Source organism: Anabrus simplex, chromosome 2 (assembly GCF_040414725.1).
Source record: "Anabrus simplex isolate iqAnaSimp1 chromosome 2, ASM4041472v1, whole genome shotgun sequence".
Lineage (NCBI taxonomy): Eukaryota > Metazoa > Arthropoda > Insecta > Orthoptera > Tettigoniidae > Anabrus > Anabrus simplex.
In genome coordinates, this window is record NC_090266.1 from 168,650,786 (window position 1) to 168,668,914 (window position 18,129).

At 37.5% G+C, this 18,129-nt stretch overlaps 1 protein-coding gene across 3 annotated transcripts in view; it reads left to right on the forward strand.

The window, feature by feature from the left end:
- LOC136863964 (cyclin-dependent kinase 17) overlaps positions 1–18,129 on the forward strand; it is a 322,506-nt gene that overhangs the window by 213,409 nt on the left and 90,968 nt on the right. For all 3 annotated transcript variants that reach the window (XM_067140423.2, XM_067140424.2, XM_067140425.2), the window contains 2 exons: positions 4,032–4,153; positions 4,278–4,388. In XM_067140423.2, the coding sequence (XP_066996524.1) occupies positions 4,032–4,153; positions 4,278–4,388 (233 nt within the window). The remainder of the gene's footprint in view (positions 1–4,031; positions 4,154–4,277; positions 4,389–18,129) is intronic.

Below are 18,129 nucleotides of genomic sequence, written 5' to 3' on the forward strand. Positions count from 1 at the left end.
ATTCCCTGGGCACAATATTTGGTGTGGGGATTTTAACTTCCCCTACTTGATCTTGTAAAATAGTACTTACATTCTTATTCCTGTTAGAAATGTCATTGTTTCACTTTATTCAACACTTTACTAGGTTGTTTCTTCCGGCGACGACAAGTCTCAATTCTTCTGCCCATTATGTACACTGATAATAACACAACCTCACAAATCCCAACCTCAAAAACTAAGCTGCTTGCACTAAGTAGATACTGTTATTGTTTATGGATCATTCATAATACACTTATTACAAATGTAACATTTAAGAAATTACAGAAAAGCAGAGTAGGCCTAAAACACGAATGATAAACACAAAACGTAAGATCACAAGTCTTTGTTTACATTCAACACATGGACAAGCTCCATCCTTGAAATAAGTGCCAATTCCACTCGATATATCGTTAGTCCATCAGAACAGCCAACATAAAGACCCACAGCAACAAAATTTCTTACATTCAACCCGAATGCTCAATTCAAAATCTTCGAAAAACGAAAGATATTCATGAGAATAGTGTCGATGGGCGGCAACGCCCACTTGCACCGGGTCATTTAAATGGCCACTAAGGGCTTTAAATGGCTGATATTTAAATAAAACAAAGCTCAAAAATAAAGTACAAGGTATAAACATGAGAACATAAAAAACTAAAAATGGATTTTTTTCACATTTTGCACCAAATTTCACCGATACATTGCCTTAAATGATTTCAAAGAAATTGGAAATTTATTGAACATCTCCCTTGGTAAGTTATTCCGATCCCTAACTCCCCTTCCTATAAATGAATATTTGCCCCAATTTGTCCTCTTGAATTCCAACTTTTCTTTATATTGTGATCTTTCCTACTTTTAAAGACGCCACTCAAACTTATTCATCTACTAATGTCATTCTACGCCATCTCTCCGCTGACAGCTCAGAACATACTACTTATTGCAGGTTTATAAATTTCATTTTTTGTCCGTATTGAAGATCTACTTGTGATACAAATTCTTATAATTTTGTTAATTACCACCTATTCAATACAATAAAAACGTACATATTTATTAAGTTGTTGATATGGTACATGTTTTGCTCCTTTTTCGTGAGCATCATCAGCCAATTATTATTTACTTAAGGTTATATAAGAACATGAATCTATTCTATTGGATTAAGATTATGCTTGTAAACCTGATTGACAAATCTCATAATATTTTACAAGTCATATAACAATAAAATAATTCCTTTAAGTTAAAACATATGTGTCTAAAATCTATCTAAGTCTAACATTTTATCGACAAAACTCATCTGGTGAACGTCCTTTAAAATTATTTTAGAAAACCTTTTGAGATCTGGCTAATTGTATTGATTCAATGTTGCTTCACTTGTATGATTGTCGTTGAAACTTCGTTACCTATATTAACAATTTTCTACAGTTGATAATTGCCTATCTTATGAACATTTAACTTGTTCTCGATGTTGCTGGAGTAACATTTATACAAAATGTATTGGCATTAATTTTATGTTGTCAATACGAGAATATTGTTCATGAACAAACTTGTTGGTGAATAAACACTTTCTAATGTGATGTGGAATTGGAATTGTTCTCGTATGTTTCAAATTGGGCTTGTTGGTATATTTTTCTTTCTGCTGTGTAATTGTCTAGTGTTATTCCTAGCCTCTTGAGAACTACTTGTTGTTCTGTTTGCATTTCTTGTATTATATGAGTGAGTGTGGATGAGTTTATGTATAAAATAATTTTCAATGTTAGACTTATTTAATATTAAGAATTTCAGTTTTTGTCCGTATTGACTACAATTTACAATGCTTATAAAGTTAAAGGTTTCCACCTATTCAATACATTAACATAATAATTCAATTAAAACATCACATGTTTATTTAAAATATCATGGTATACATTATGGGACTGGTTTCGGCATCCATCGTGCCATCATCAGCCATTGAGATATTGATTGCAAGGTATATTAGAAAAATAAAAAATATAATACTATTAGTGCAGTGTAAAATGTATGCTTAGCATACTATACTAACAACAAATTTTAAGTCATTATATGTACATTAAAATATGGCTAAGTGACAAAGACCAATTATTCTGTAGAAAATAATGTCTTAAAAAACACACTATTATCTTGTGCGTCCAAAATTATTGGGGGTGATTAAAAATGTCTATAATTTGGCCTAGCGAAAATACAAGGATGTCTGGTAATTATGGGTTAAATTCATATTGAAATTTTCTAAGTACAGGAAAAACAACCTAGCTAACATTGATGGCACATGCATAGCTGAAAATCTCACTTATTTTCTCATTTTATTCAGGTCTTGGGAAAAGCAACGGCCATATATTTCCCATGAAAGGTTTATACAATCCAAGTTACAGTTACTAATCTATTCTCAAGGGGCTTCTGCAATTTAGTGGCAATGGTCATAGATAACAATATGATACAGAATTGTGAGGCCAGCCATATTAAGAGGATCATGTCAGAAGTTGTCTCGGTAATATATAGAAATATAGGAACATGAAATGGAACACAGTAGGATGAGCATAATGACAGGTTAATGAGGGAAGCAGGAACAACAGATATAAGAGGCAAGGTCAGACCTGAAAATACAAAAGAACAGGGATAATCTCTACATCTTTATAAACTACCATCTTGAAGTAGATAGACTTTCTCTTCATCAGTCCTAATACTTCTATATCCATTTCTTCTTGCCCTATACAAGCTCGTTCCTGCTTAAACATTGTTCTACTGGCTGGGAATTGAAGCTGGGACCCTCTGAACTGAAGGCCTCAATGCTAACCATTCAGCCAAGGAGCCAGACTTTGTATTTTCAACTATTTAAAATTACTCAGCAAGTGGCTGTGTGGTTTGGGTCACATAGTTGTCAGCTTACATTCAGTAGATAGTGTGTTCGAACTCCACTGTCGGCAGCCCTGAAGAAAGTTTTCCGTGGTTTCCCATTTTCACTCCGGACAAATGTTGGGGGGCTGAACATTAATTAAGGCCTTACCACTCCTAGCCCTTTCCTATCTCATTGTCGCCCATAAGACCTACCTGTGTCAGTGCGATGTAAAGCAGATCGTAAAAAAGAAAGATTATTTAAAAAATGTAAGATTAAATTAACTTCTGAACAATGTTAACTATTTATTTTCTACAATATTTGGAAGCACTTGTTTGTTATTCATTTGAATTCTATGAAGACAGAATTAAACTGTAGTGAACAACTTACTCTACAGCTACATTAAAATTGACTACTCTGTACAGGGTATAACAATAAGGTATGGCCAAACTATTCGACACATTCCTCACACATAGAAGGAAATATGTTATATGGTGTAGTAAAGTTACTAAATAACAGTCACTGCACTTGGACACATAACAGAAAATGTGCTATTTAGTACACATGTGATTACAGTCCTGTAGTGTAATATGTATGAGCGAGGCATGCTAACTGATCACCATGGGGGATGATTATCCACAGTCATACTGCGTGAGGGAACAATTAACTCACTTGTGGTTATGTGGCGCTCAGCAGACAGATCAGCACTGCTTGTAGTGCAAAACATTGCTCATTTATCAAGTTGTAATTCATTTCAAATTTTTGCTAGTCTTGAAAACACTCGCATACAAAGTTGTTCGAAATCCAAGGTTTTACTCTATTTTTCACAAGTTGCTTTGTACCCATCACCATTCTATGCTGTGTGTTTCATTGAGATTCTCATCGACAACTCCGCAACATTCCTCTTTATGCAGAAACTACAGTGATTAAGCAGCATTGCGAACTGATAGATCTCAGTGTGATTGTTGTGTAATTAAAAGGATCGTATGTGCGTATAGTCAACATTTAGCTTTAGCTTCAACTATTAGTATAGCTGATGTCTGCAGATGGATCACTTTTAAAGTATTTCAAGTTTGCTTTCTACTTTCCTTTCGCTTCAGAGTATATAAATCTTTCATATATTCAGTATTCTCTTTCAAATGCCTCTGATTATGAATGTCCTGTTTCGTTCCAGTGACGCTACATGACATAGTCCACACAGAGAAGTCACTTACTCTTGTTTTTGAGTATCTGGAAAGAGATTTGAAACAGTATATGGATGACTGTGGCAATATTCTGAGTATGAATAATGTTAAGGTAAATAAACTTAAGTTGTTTTAATTCGTCTACCTAATTCTTGTAAATGCATTTACTTTTAGCACTAATGTAGTTCCATGTATTAAGATATAAATTCTATTTATGAGTATAATACTGTTCACAGTTATTCTTGTTCCAACTCCTTCGTGGCCTCGCTTACTGCCACCGACGTAGAATACTTCATAGGGATCTCAAGCCTCAGAATTTGTTGATCAATGATAGAGGTGAACTCAAGGTACGTGTGTAACCTAGATATGGCATATGTTTTACAATTTAATGCACATCTCATAGAATTTGAGAGTAGCCTTTGCTTTCTTTGATATATCTTCTGCACTCTTCTTTTCTCATAGAGTCTGGGTTCACTTATTCATCATCATCATCATCATCATCATCTGGGTATCCTTCCAGCGGACCGGGTAGGACTGTTGTGGACAATATGTATCCATCGATTCCTGTCATTATAGAGTTCCTCTCCTTTCACATCCTGCAGTGTTCCTTTCTCAATAAGGTCTGCATTTACTTGATTCAGTAATTATGGTAAACTATTTTACAAGTTTGTAATTTAGTTGCCAAGCATATACCAAAATTGAGTATGCAATGTTTGCTGTCTCCCAAACCACTGCAGATGTTAACTATTATAATTTGTAGTTATTATCAGTTTTCTAAGCTTCCAACGATGGAACTTACGGAAAAGAACACACTTCCTATAATATGTGAACTAGAGTACAATAAAACTTTGCTAAGACGTTTCTACAGAGGGATAAGGAAAGAGAAAATGTTAACCCTCTCCAACCCAAATTTATTTGACTGAGGGGGAAAAAAAAAATTTCCTTGAAAATCCCCTTACCGAGCTCGATAGCTGCAGTCGCTTAAGTGCGGCCAGTATCCAGTAATCAGGAGATAGTGGGTTCGAACCCCACTGTCGGCAGCCCTGAAGATGGTTTTCCGTGGTTTCCCCATTTTCACACCAGGCAAATGCTGGGGCTGTACCTTAATTACAGCCATGGCTGCTTCCTTCCCATTCCTAGGTCTTTCCTATCCCATCATCGCCATAAGACTTATCTATGTTGGTGCGACGTAAAGCAAAAAAAAAAAAAAAAAACAAAAAAAAAAAAAAAAACCCTTCAAATAGGTATGAATAAAGTATGTGTGTCAAAATCCAGGCATTTTTTTAGAAAAACAAAGAAAATGGAAAACTGATTCAATTGGAAACATTGGGCAATACGAATACGAAAGGTCTGAAATAACAGGCAGTTTGGAACCTTATATTATGTAATTTATTCGACAATAGTAAGTTATTATGTGCAAACAATGTCAAAGTATGTTCTAAACATGTAAGAGCGTACCATAGTGTGTTATGAAGAGTGGGGTAATGTTAAAATGTGAATATCAGTTACATTATGCAATATGCAGTGTACAACATTATTTTGATATGTTACCTGAGGACACACAATTTAGAAATTTGTCACTTCTCGTTTTTGAAACATTTGGTTTTTTTTGAACGACAGAGAGCAATGCAACATTTTCAGCATCGGAACCTTGAATAGGACTTGATAAACAGCTTACACCTGTTCTTTTGCATCGAGTATTCAGGCCAGTGACCAATGTGGTCAAAGTGTATATGCACTAATGGAAGTTTTGGAGCAGGTGGAGATACCCAATCTGAAGGACTCCCTTTTTCCTTTGATTCAGTTTTTGCAGCAGTCATCGATGCAAATGCTATAGAAGCCTTGAACTCAAGGAATGACATGACCTTTTTACATTATTTTGCTTGCAATGTCTCATGTAAAGAATCCATGCATCGATAGCACACACATCCAAGACATAAAAAACAATTCTGAATCTCTCACAACAAAAGGAACTCTGTGAATTTTACAACACTACATGTACATTATTTAGAATACCACACACCAGAAAAGCCCATTGATTCCAATTTGAATCATAAGCTCTTTGATTGATATATCATTCCCGTTTTGATATAATTGTCAAATAAAATGCTGTTCATAAAAATGAAGCTGCAAATCATATGTAGATAATTTTTCTAGCTTCATAGAGATAATATACTAACTGCAGAAGAAGTGTAGACAATCAGAAATCAAGAACCAGTAGATAACCTTGACATAGCACAACATTCACTGCCATTACACACAAATGCTTGTGCAGAACATCCTGACAGCTTGACCCACCCCTGCAGATGAAAACAAAGCTTCCAAGGAATAAAAGAAATCTGGCAAAGAGTTACTTAGTAAAATCACATAAAGTACGAAAATTAATGATTCCAGTTGGAAATCATCAGCCTGGAGAGGGTTAAACAAGAAGACATACTATTGAATACGTAATTAAAAGCTACTCAGCGGGGATATGAAACCAAGTTATACTGGTTTTTTCGGTATGTATGAATTTTACGCTACATGTACATTGAATGCTGAATCTACCATTTTTAAACATAAGAATAGAATAGAAATATATTTATTTAAAGTTAATTACAAGTAGGACCAGAGGTAGCTTTGGCTGTAACTAACTGCCACTTTAACTTAAATGTATCAACTAATATACACCATCTAATAAAAAGAATACATAAAAAGTGAAAATACAATTTCCTACGGAGAATATAAAAATAAGGTTAAAAACTAAACATCTAAGAGGTTACAATAATTCTTTTACCATTTCATAAACATAGACTACACTAACAAGGAGGAGAAGACATTAGAGAAACCTAAGAATTTTAATGCCGAGGATGAATTAAGAATAATTCTGAGCATCTAAATTGTATCCAGATTATGATATTTTGTACTATTTAATTAATTTTGTGAAAATTCACTTACTTGGCTTAATAAGTGGAAAGGCATTTTTTCTGAGTTCCGACACTACTTTGCTGTATTTCATATAGTTTAAGATCATTGTATAATTGATAGGCAGTGACAATGAACGACTTACTGCACTTTACCGTACGATGCTGTGGAACCTGAAGGGTGTTAGCTGTAAACCTATTGTCCCGATCATGCACTTGACTCATCTGAACAAAGGACTTGGTCAAATATGACCAGTGCAAATCATATGCAGATAATTTTTCTAGCTTCATAGAGATAATATACTAACTGCAGAAGAAGTGTAGACAATCAGAAATCAAGAACCAGTAGATCCAGGACAGAGTGTTATCCAGTAGAATTCCTAAGTTCTTAACACATTCCTGATACTTGACTACAGAACCGTTTACAGTTACTGTTGAAAGATCTGATAAATTTCTTCAATATCCTAGAAAAATAGCTAAGGTTTTGTTTTCATTTAATAGTAAATTATGACTTAGTGTATATTGATGTAGTCTTTCTATATCTAGATTTATTTTACTAATACTTTTGTGAACACAATTCACAAGAAAATGGTAATAGATCTGTAAATCATCAGCGTACATATGATGTCTCGTGTGGCATAAAACTCCAGTGAAAACAAAAGGGGACCCAACACGGAATCCTGAGGGACACCAGAATGTACACTAGACCATTTAGAGAAATTTTGTTTGTCAAATACTACACGCTGAGACCTTCCTTTCAAGAACGCTTCAAACCAAGAGAGAGATGATAGAGATAAGCCCATTGTATGTAATTTAGTCAGAAGGAGGTCATGATGAACTCTAGCAAATGCCTTGCTTAAATCAAACAGTACCAGAAGTGTTAGTTCCTTTCTGTCCATTGCAAACTTGATATCATCGATGACTTTGAGAAGTGCTGTCGTAGTGCTATGGCCTGTTCGAAAACCAGACTGAAACGTGTTAAGAATAGAATGAGTATTTAAATACGAAGTGAGTTGTTCGCAAACAGTCCTTTCTAATCCTTTACCTAATATTGACAAAATAATGATTGGTCTGAAATCATCAAATATTTGAGGAGAAGGAACTTTAGGAACAGGTTGGATATTGGTCATTTTCCATACAGCTGGAAAGACTCTGATTGTAAACAGAAATTATACAGGTGAGCTGTGACCGGAGTGATTATATCCAAACAATTCATTAGGAGAACTGGACCATCAGGTCCATCAGCCTTGGTATTCATGCTCTTAAGTACTTTGATTACATCCTCTGGGTAAATGTACGAAAGTGAGAGAGATCATGTTGAGGTTCATTCGTGTTCATGTAGCTATGGATAATTTCAGATATTCTGTGAGAATTGTTCACTGGTGAAATTTTAAGAAATAATCGTTTTGCAATTCTGCTGGTATGAATGAGGAAGTAAGTTGTGAATTTTTCTTAGCAATTTCTAGTGATTTTATAGTTCCCCATAGAGCAGAAGGAGTTGATCTGTTACTGAACAAAGAATGCATGTGTTTGACTTTGGCATCTCAGATCGTGAGTTCGGTTTTATTACGCAAAATGCGAAAGGTTTCAAGGTCTTCAGGTTTCCTGGTTCTGATGTGCTTTATTGTGCCTTGTCCCGCGCAGAGATTAATTTCTTAATTGTAGATGTTATCCACGGGATAGGTGGGTGTTTGGCTCAAATTACTTTTAATGGGGCATGCTTGTCGTACAACGCAGAAATTAAACTATGAAATTTGGTGACTTTATCATCAATATTACGCTGAGAAAATACTTCATGCCAGGGAGCTGACACTACGTCTTTTCGAAAATCTTCAGGATTAAAACTGCGGAAATCTCTAAATGTAATCCATTTTCTTTCATATTTGAGTGGTGTTATCGAAAAGACAGCATAGAGCATATCATGTCCAGAAAATCCACTCTCTGGGGTCTGCCCAAATTTCAGAAGGGTATCATTACAATTTGAAGCTATGGTATCGAGATTAGAATGACAATGTGCAGTGTGGTATGTGTCATCCAATGGAATTCTAGTCAAATTGCATGAGTCAAGTGCATCATCGATTACTACAGTTTCCGAGGACCTTGATCCAAAATGCCCATTCATATCACCTGCAAGTATAACATATTTATAATGAAAAACATAATTATACATCTCCTCTACAAACAACTCCATGAAACCAATTTTGGGAGGGCGGTAGATGCATGAAAATAATACTTTACCCACAGCTATTTCAAGTTTCGAGGAAAATATACTCTGGCTTACGAGAATATTCTGCAGGGAAGGTGTGAATTATTTTACCTTTTATGTTGCTCTTCACGTACACAACTACTCCTCCTCCTCTCTTGCCCAATCTATTGTTTCTGTATAAATTAAAGCCAGGAATGTTGATCTCTGAGTCTGGTATGGACTCCTTGAAAAATGTCTCACAGTAATAACATTAATATTTGAATCAACAAAGCAGTCAAAGAACTCATCGAAATGTACCTTATCAACTAATGACTGTGCATTTAACTGAATTATTTTAAAATCAGAGGGATAGATCTTCAATGATTTTGTGAATTTCAGAAGACTTAAGTTTAGAAGACATGCATGAATTTGGATGGTTACAAAAATTCCAGGAAATTAATATTCAATTATAGGTCCTAATAATATTGCATAGAGTTTTAGATTACGTAAAGTGAAAGTAGAGAAGAGAATAGTGAATAGAACATACTAATTTAACTTCAACAAGGAGAGATCTTTTTAAGTTCAGCAGTAGTTTTCACACAGTGTTTAACACCCCTTTGTAGTATGATAATTGTGCCGTCAGAAGTCCACACCTGCTTTTCTCTGTAGATGGAAATTGCCTGTTTCAAAAGGTGATGTCTGGTGGAGGTAAGATCTTCACGAATCGTCACCTTGGATCCAGGATGCTAAAAGGTTTGTTTTGTCACCTATTCAATACATATAAATTTTACAATTTAGGAATTTATTATTGATTCCACTTGAGACATGTTTCGCCCTTCATTGAGAGCATCATCAGTCAAATTATTTCCTCAAGGCAAAAATCAGGTATCTGGTTAGTAGTTGACATGCACAAATTAATACATATTATTAATACACATTACAAAATGAAGTAAGAGAAACAGTTGTACAATAGTGATGGTTGAACATATAGGTTTATAGAATAAGAAGTCAGCACCAATGCGTAAAATTAAAATAGTAGAGTTCGGCAGTGGTGCTCTGGAGAACAGTTGACGCAATCATAGGAAAATATAATGTTTTAAAATATTTATATTATAACAATCAAGGGAGAAAGGGTGTAGTGCTCGGCGTCAATGTTTGTAACCAAAAATTAATGTCAATGGTTGGTAACTATTGTCCAATTGAACAGTTGAGAATTTTACAATTTATATACATATTTACACAAGAGCAGCTTGGTGAGCAAGGATATACAAAAATCTAGTACCAAGTGCGTCCTGTTGTTTTAAAGGTTGGAAGAAGAATGTAGCATTGACATTTCAGAAATTTGCAGAGTGGTTTATCTTAGTTAAAATCACCGGGGATAGGGAAATATTCCATAGCCAAATGAGGTTTATAGGCATCAAGCTGAAAGTTGTCTGGTTGCAGCACCGAGATCGGTACGGAGACTGGTCAGTGTGGATGGAGACTCATGGGTATTCAGTGTGTTTGAATGGCAACAATGATGACAGTTATTTGTAGGTAATTGCTTATTAGGAATATGTTGCCGGTTGAAACTTTCGCTTATTCTTTTAGTTGACTTCTGTAGCTTCGAATGTTATGTGAAGACATCGGTGTGAGATGCTGGTGAGAACAATTTGATATTATTCCATGGAAAAAAGTATGACGGACCTCGGGATGAAGTTATTGTTTTTTGTTGCTGGTCTGGTGAAATAGAATAGAGTTGCTTGTGTTGTGAACTGCAGTGGAGAGATTAGAATGTATACGGTAACTGCAGAGTCAGAGCGTTGTAGCTGGGATGAGGCATCTTCTCATTCTGACTGCAAAGAGGAGCCGTAGTGGCACGCCATATTCGTGCCAATGTGCGCTGGGTTCTGGCATGTTGTTGAAAGTTTTATTGTATGAAGTGGAAGTTATCTGTAATGAGATGTTAATAGTATTAGTTGGTGTGTAAGAAAGGTTTATGGTAAGTAATGAAGAGTAAATGTTATGTTACATACCTGATGTGTCGCTGAGAGGTAATTGTTGATGAGTATTGGTGGACTATGAAGGAGGCTCAGTCGGTAATACGCACATGCGGTTGGCAATGGCGGCGGGAGGGGTGGAGAGCTTTGGGGGCGAGGGGCATGGGCGGAGTCATGCGCAGAGGTGAGCTGTCAGAATGGAGGAAGGTAGAGTGGAGGGGCGAGCTTGTTGTGTATTGGGAGTGCTGGTTGATATAGTGTTGGTTTATAAAAAAGAGGGAGGGGGGATATATGGACTCGAAAGTTACGCGAATAGTATTGATGTCTTTTTGTTAATGCGATGAATGTTATTTGCTTGTGCTGGGTGTTGTTGTGTTTTTGAAGGTCGAGTGGTTTTCATTTCTCGTGTTGTATCAGTGGGGTCGTGGTGAAGGGGGAGGTGCTTGGGTGGGAGGATGTATGGGCTTGCTGTCGTTGTGTGTGGGGGAAGTGGTGGGAAAGGGGGAGGTGGGGGGTAGGGGGTAATTGTCGACGTGCTGGGTGAGTTAGTTAATGTGGTATTGAAGATTTTAGACAAGTTGTTGCCTTGAAAATTCATTTTTTGTAGTAAGGTAGGAATTTGTTCATACTCTACCTTCCACTCTACCTTCATTCTGACAGCTCACCTCTGCGCATGACTCCGCCCATGCCCCTCGCCAATAAAGCTCTCCACCCCTCCCACCGCCATTGCCAACCGCATGTGCGTATTACCGACTGAGCCTCCTTCATAGTCCACCAATACTCATCAACAATTACCTCTCAGCGACACATCAGGTATGTAACATAACATTTACTCTTCATTACTTACCATAAACCTTTCTTACACACCAACTAATACTATTAACATCTCATTATAGATAACTTCCACTTCATACAATAAAACTTTCAACAACACGCCAGAACCCAGCGCACATCGGCACGAATATGGCGTGCCACTACGGCTTCTCTTCGCAGTCAGAATGAGAAGATGCCTCATCCCAGCTACAATGCTCTGACTCTGCAATTACCGTATACATTCTAATCTCTCCACTGCAGTTCACAACACAAGCAACTCTATTCTATTTCACCAGACCAGCAACAAAAAACAATAACTTCATCCCGAGGTCCGTCATACTTTTTTTCCACGGAATAATATCAAATTGTTCTCACTGGCATCTCACACCGATGTCTTCACATAACATTCGAAGCTACAGAAGTCAACTAAAAGAATAAGCGAAAGTTTCAACCCGCAACATATTCCTAATAAGCAATTACCTACAAATAACTGTCATCATTGTTGCCATTCAAACGCACTGAATACCCATGAGTCTCCATCCACACTGACCAGTCTCTGTACCGACCTCGGTGCTGCAACCAGACAACTTTCAGCTTGATGCCTATAAACCACATTTGGCTATGGAATATTTCCCTACCCCCGGTGATTTTAACTAAGATAAACCACTCTGCAAATTTCTGAAATGTCAATGCTACATTCTTCTTCCAACCTTTAAAACAACAGGATGCACTTGGTACTAGATTTTTGTATATCCTTGCTCACCAAGCTGCTCTTGTGTAAATATGTATATAAATTGTAAAATTCTCAACTGTTCAATTGGACAATAGTTACCAACCATTGACATTAATTTTTGGTTACAAACATTGACACCGAGCACTACACCCTTTCTCCCCTGATTGTTATAATGTAAATATTTTTAAAACTTTATTCTCAACTGTTCAATTGGACAATGTAAATACTGTATAGTTACCAACCATTGACATTCATTTTTGGTTACAAACTTTGACGCCGAGCACTACACCCTTTCTCCCTTGATTGTTATAATGTAAATATTTTAAAACTTTATATTTTCCTATGATTGCGTCAACTGTTCTCCAGAGCACCTCTGCCGAACTCTACTATTTTAATTTTACGCATTGGTGCTGACTTTTATTCTATAAACCTATATGTTCAACCATCACTATTGTACAACTGTTTCTCTTACTTAATTTTGTAATGTGTATTAATAATATGTATTAATTTGTGCATGTCAACTACTAACCAGATACCTGACTTTTGCCTTGAGGAAATAATTTGACTGATGATGCCCTCAATGAAGGGCGAAACATGTCTCAAGTGGAATCAATAATAAATTCCTAAATTGTAAAATTTATATGTATTGAATAGGTGACAAAACCAACCTTTTAGCGTCCTACATTCAGTATCTTCAATACGGATAACAATGATTTTTATCACTTGCAACCTTGGATCCATGTAACAGCCTCTTTGCATGGAAAACTGCTGATCTCTTGGTGTAGGAGACAAATTTACATATAATAGCCCTTGACTTCCCAGACCCAGGGGCTCCAACCTTATGCGAGCGGTCAATATCTTTCGCGCTTAAGGGGACCTTAAATTTTTGGGCCACATTGAGCACTAAGTGAGTTGTATCCTCACCAGATTTTTCGGGCAACCCAAAAATTCTAATACTATTTCACCTTTGGTATTGTTCAATTTCGTCCATTTTATGGTTTAATAAAGACTTTAACTCCAGAAGAGAAGAGTATTAAAAGGTGTGAAAAACATGAGAACAAATATAGAAACCTTTTCCACTGGGGCTTAATTTTACAACAGAGCATTTAAAAGTATGAAAAATGCCAGAGAACAAATATGAGAACATTCACACTGGGGACCATATAAGTACAGGGTGATTAATTTAAAAGTTCAGAGCGAGTGCCGAGGATTAGGCACGCAGGGAAGCGGAGAAAGCGAGCTCAGTGCCCGCAATGACAAGCAGACATAGTCAGCTCAAAGAAGCGGCATGATTACGCCTATAGAAACTAAACTAAACTCACCGGCTACATAGATGCTCTGGACAAATAAGTAAATGAATAAACAAACAAATAAATCAACTAGGAAATTAAACTGAACTCACCAGTTTTACAGATGATGCTGAAAGTGATCTGCTTCAGCTGCAATGCAAGCTTCACATCTTGTAATGAGATTTCAAAACACACTTTGTAGTTCATGGACACCGATAGAATGCACAATGTTCCTAATTTCAATTTTTAATTCTTCTGCAGTTCAAGGATTATTCCTGTAAACTTTTCTTTTAAGATTTCCCCATAGATAAAAATCACATGTGCTTAAATCAGGCGAACAAGGGGCTATAAGCCTTTACTGATGATCTGATCATCATCGAACACTTTCCGTAACCATCACATAGAGCTACGCAACGTAAGGGCTGTTGCACTATCCTGCTGGAAATAACAGTACCTTTTCTCTTCTTCAGCCAGTTCAGAAAAAAAATGGTTCCAGAATGTTGTGATTATAAGGGTCAGAAGTAATTGTGTCCTGAAAAAATATACATACATACATTATCATTATAGACTGTTATGCCTTTCAGAGTTCAGTCTGCAAGCCTCTGAGAATTTACTAAACGTCGCCACAATCCTCGATTTGCAACTAGTGTTGTGGCCTCATTTAGTTCTATACGTCTTATCTTTAAATCGTTAGTAACAGAGTCTAACCATCGTCGTCTTGGTCTCCCTCTACTTCTCTTACCCTCCATAACAGAGTCCATTATTCTCCTAGGTAACCTATCCTCCTCCATTCGCCTCACATGACCCCACCACCGAAGCCGGTTTATGCGTACAGCTTCATCCATCGAGTTCATTCCTAAATTAGCCTTTATCTCCTCATTCCGAGTTCCCTCCTGCCATTGTTCCCACCTGTTTGTACCAGCAATCATTCTTGCTACTTTCATGTCTGTTACTTCTAACTTATGAATAAGATATCCTGAGTCCACCCAGCTTTCGCTCCCATAAAGCAAAGTTGCTCTGAAAACAGACCGATGTAAAGATAGTTTCGTCTGGGAGCTGACTTCCTTCTTACAGAATACTGCTGATCGCACCTGTGAGCTCACTGCATTAGCTTTACTACACCTTGATTCAATCTCACTTACTATATTACCATCCTGGGAAAACACACAACCTAAATACTTGAAATTATCGACCTGTTCTAGCTTTGTATCACCAATCTGACATTCAATTCTGTTGGATTTCTTACCTACTGACATCAATTTAGTCTTCGAGAGGCTAATTTTCATACCATACTCATTGCACCTGTTTTCTAGTTCCCAAATATTAGACTGTAGGCTTTCGGCACAATCTGCCATTAGCACCAAATCGTCAGCATAGGCCAGACTGCTTACTACATTTCCACCTAACTGAATCCCTCCCTGCCATTTTATACCTTTCAACAGATGATCCATGTAAACTACAAACAGCAAAGGTGAAAGATTACAGCCTTGTCTAACTCCTGTAAGTACCCTGAACCAAGAACTCATTCTACCATCAATTCTCACTGAAGCCCAATGGTCAACATAAATGCCTTTGATTGATTTTAATAATCTACCTTTAATTCCATAGTCCCCCAGTATAGCGAACATCTTTTCCCTCGGTACCCTGTCATATGCTTTCTCTAGATCTACGAAACATAAACACAACTGCCTATTCCTCTCGTAGCATTTTTCAATTACCTGGCGCATACTGAAAATCTGATCCTGACAGCCTCTCTGTGGTCTGCAACCACACTGATTTTCATCCAACTTCCTCTAAACGACTGATCGCACCCTCCCTTCCAAGATGCCTGTGAATACTTTGCCTGGTATACTAATCAATGAGATACCTCGATAGTTGTTGCAATCCTTCCTGTTCCCTTGCTTATAGATAGGTGCAATTACTGCTTTTGTCCAATCTGAAGGTACCTTACCAACACTCCACGCTAATTTGACTACTCTATGAAGCCATTTCATCCCTGCCTTCCCACTATACTTCACCATTTCAGGTCTAATTTCATCTATTCCTGCTGCCTTATGACAATGGAGTTTATTTACTATCCTTTCCACTTTCTCAAGCATAATTTCACCAACATCATTTTCCTCCTCCCCATGAGCTTGACTGTTTGCAACACCACCATGATGATTTCCTTTTACATTGAGAAGATGTTCAAAATATTCCCTCCACCTCTCCAGTGATTCCCTGGGATCTGTTATGAGTTCACCTGAATTACTCAAAACACTGTTCATTTCCTTTTTCCCTCCCTTCCTAAGATTCTTTATTACTGTCCAGAAAGGTTTCCCTGCTGCTTGACCTAGCCTTTCCAGGTTATTACCAAAATCTTCCCATGACTTCTTTTTGGATTCAACAACTATTTGTTTCGCTCTGTTTCTTTCATCTACGTACAACTCCCTGTCTGCCTTGGCCCTTGTTTGGAGCCATTTCTGATAAGCCTTCTTTTTACGTTTACAGGCTGCTCTCACTTCATCATTCCACCAAGATGTTCGCCTTTTCCCATCTTTACACACAGTTGTTCCTAGGCATTCCCTTGCTGTTTCTATTACAGCATCCCTGTATGCCACCCATTCACTTTCTATATCCTGAACCTGCTTACTGTCTACTGTTCGAAACTTCTCACTAATCATATCCATGTACTTCTGTCTGATTTCCTCGTCCTGGAGATTTTCTACCCTTATTCGTTTGCAGACAGATTTCACTTTCTCTACCCTAGGCCTAGAGATACTTAGTTCACTACAGATCAGATAATGGTCTGTATCATCGAAAAATCCCCGAAAATCTCGTACATTCCTAAAAGATTTCCTGAATTCAAAGTCTGTTAAGATATAGTCTATTATGGATCTGGTACCCCTAGCCTCCCATGTGTAGCGGTGAATAGCCTTATGCTTGAAGAATGTATTCGTAACAGCTAAACCCATACTAGCACAGAAGTCCAGCAAACGCTTCCCATTCCCATTAGCTTCCATATCTTCCCCACATTTACCAATCACCCTTTCGTATCCTTCAGTTCTATTCCCAACTCTCGCATTGAAATCGCCCATTAGCACTATTCTATCCTTGCTGTTGACCCTGACCACGATGTCACTCAATGCTTCATAAAACTTGTCAACTTCATCCTCATCTGCACCCTCACATGGTGAATACACGGACACAATTCTTGTCCTAATTCCTCCCACTGAAAAATCTACCCACATCATTCGCTCACTTACGTGCCTAACAGAAACTATGTTGCGTGCAATGGTATTCCTGATAAAGAGCCCTACCCCAGACTCTGCCCTTCCCTTTCTAACACCCGTCAAGTACACTTTATAATCTCCTATCTCTTCCTCCTTATCTCCCCTTACCCGAATATCACTTACTCCTAGCACATCCAGATGCATCCTCTTTGCTGACTCAGCAAGTTCTACCTTCTTTCTTCCATAAGCCCCGTTAATATTGATAGCTCCCCATCGAATTCCATTTCGTTCGCCAAGTTGTTTCCAAGGAGTCCCTCGCCTGTCAAATGGGAGTGGGACTCCATTACTCCCGTAGGTCCGAGGCTTGCTTAAAGTGTTCTGAGCTCGGTAAATTCATGAAGCAGGATGCTACCCTACTTGCACATAGTCCAAGTGAGGATCTCTCCTCTAACGGGTTATGGACCACCGGTGAATTGTGTAGTCCTAGCCGCCTGGGCACAAGGAGGGCCACGACTCAGAATATGTCCGAGATGCCCACTCCCATTCCATAGCAACTGGTATCCCGACTCTCAGGACCACTTACTAGGCCACTCAGCCGTTGCCCATGGTTCACGAACTAGGACGTGACTACAGTAACCCACAAACATAACATAACATAACATAACATAACATAACATAACATAACATAACATAACATAACATAACATAACATAACCCACAAACATAATTCGTCAGGCACTGATAGCGCACCACATACATCGTGCAGAGGTCTCGGCTGTAAAATATGTGGGTTGTCTGTATCCCAGATTCTATTGTTCTGTGAATTGACATATCCACTCAAATGAAATCAGGCTTCATCGCTCATAAAAAGAAAGTTTGGATCCACAATACCGTCGTGGACTCTATTAATTAGATAATTGCAAAATCGTATTCTTGCATTGAAACCTGTAGGCAGCATGTTATGGACTGAATGA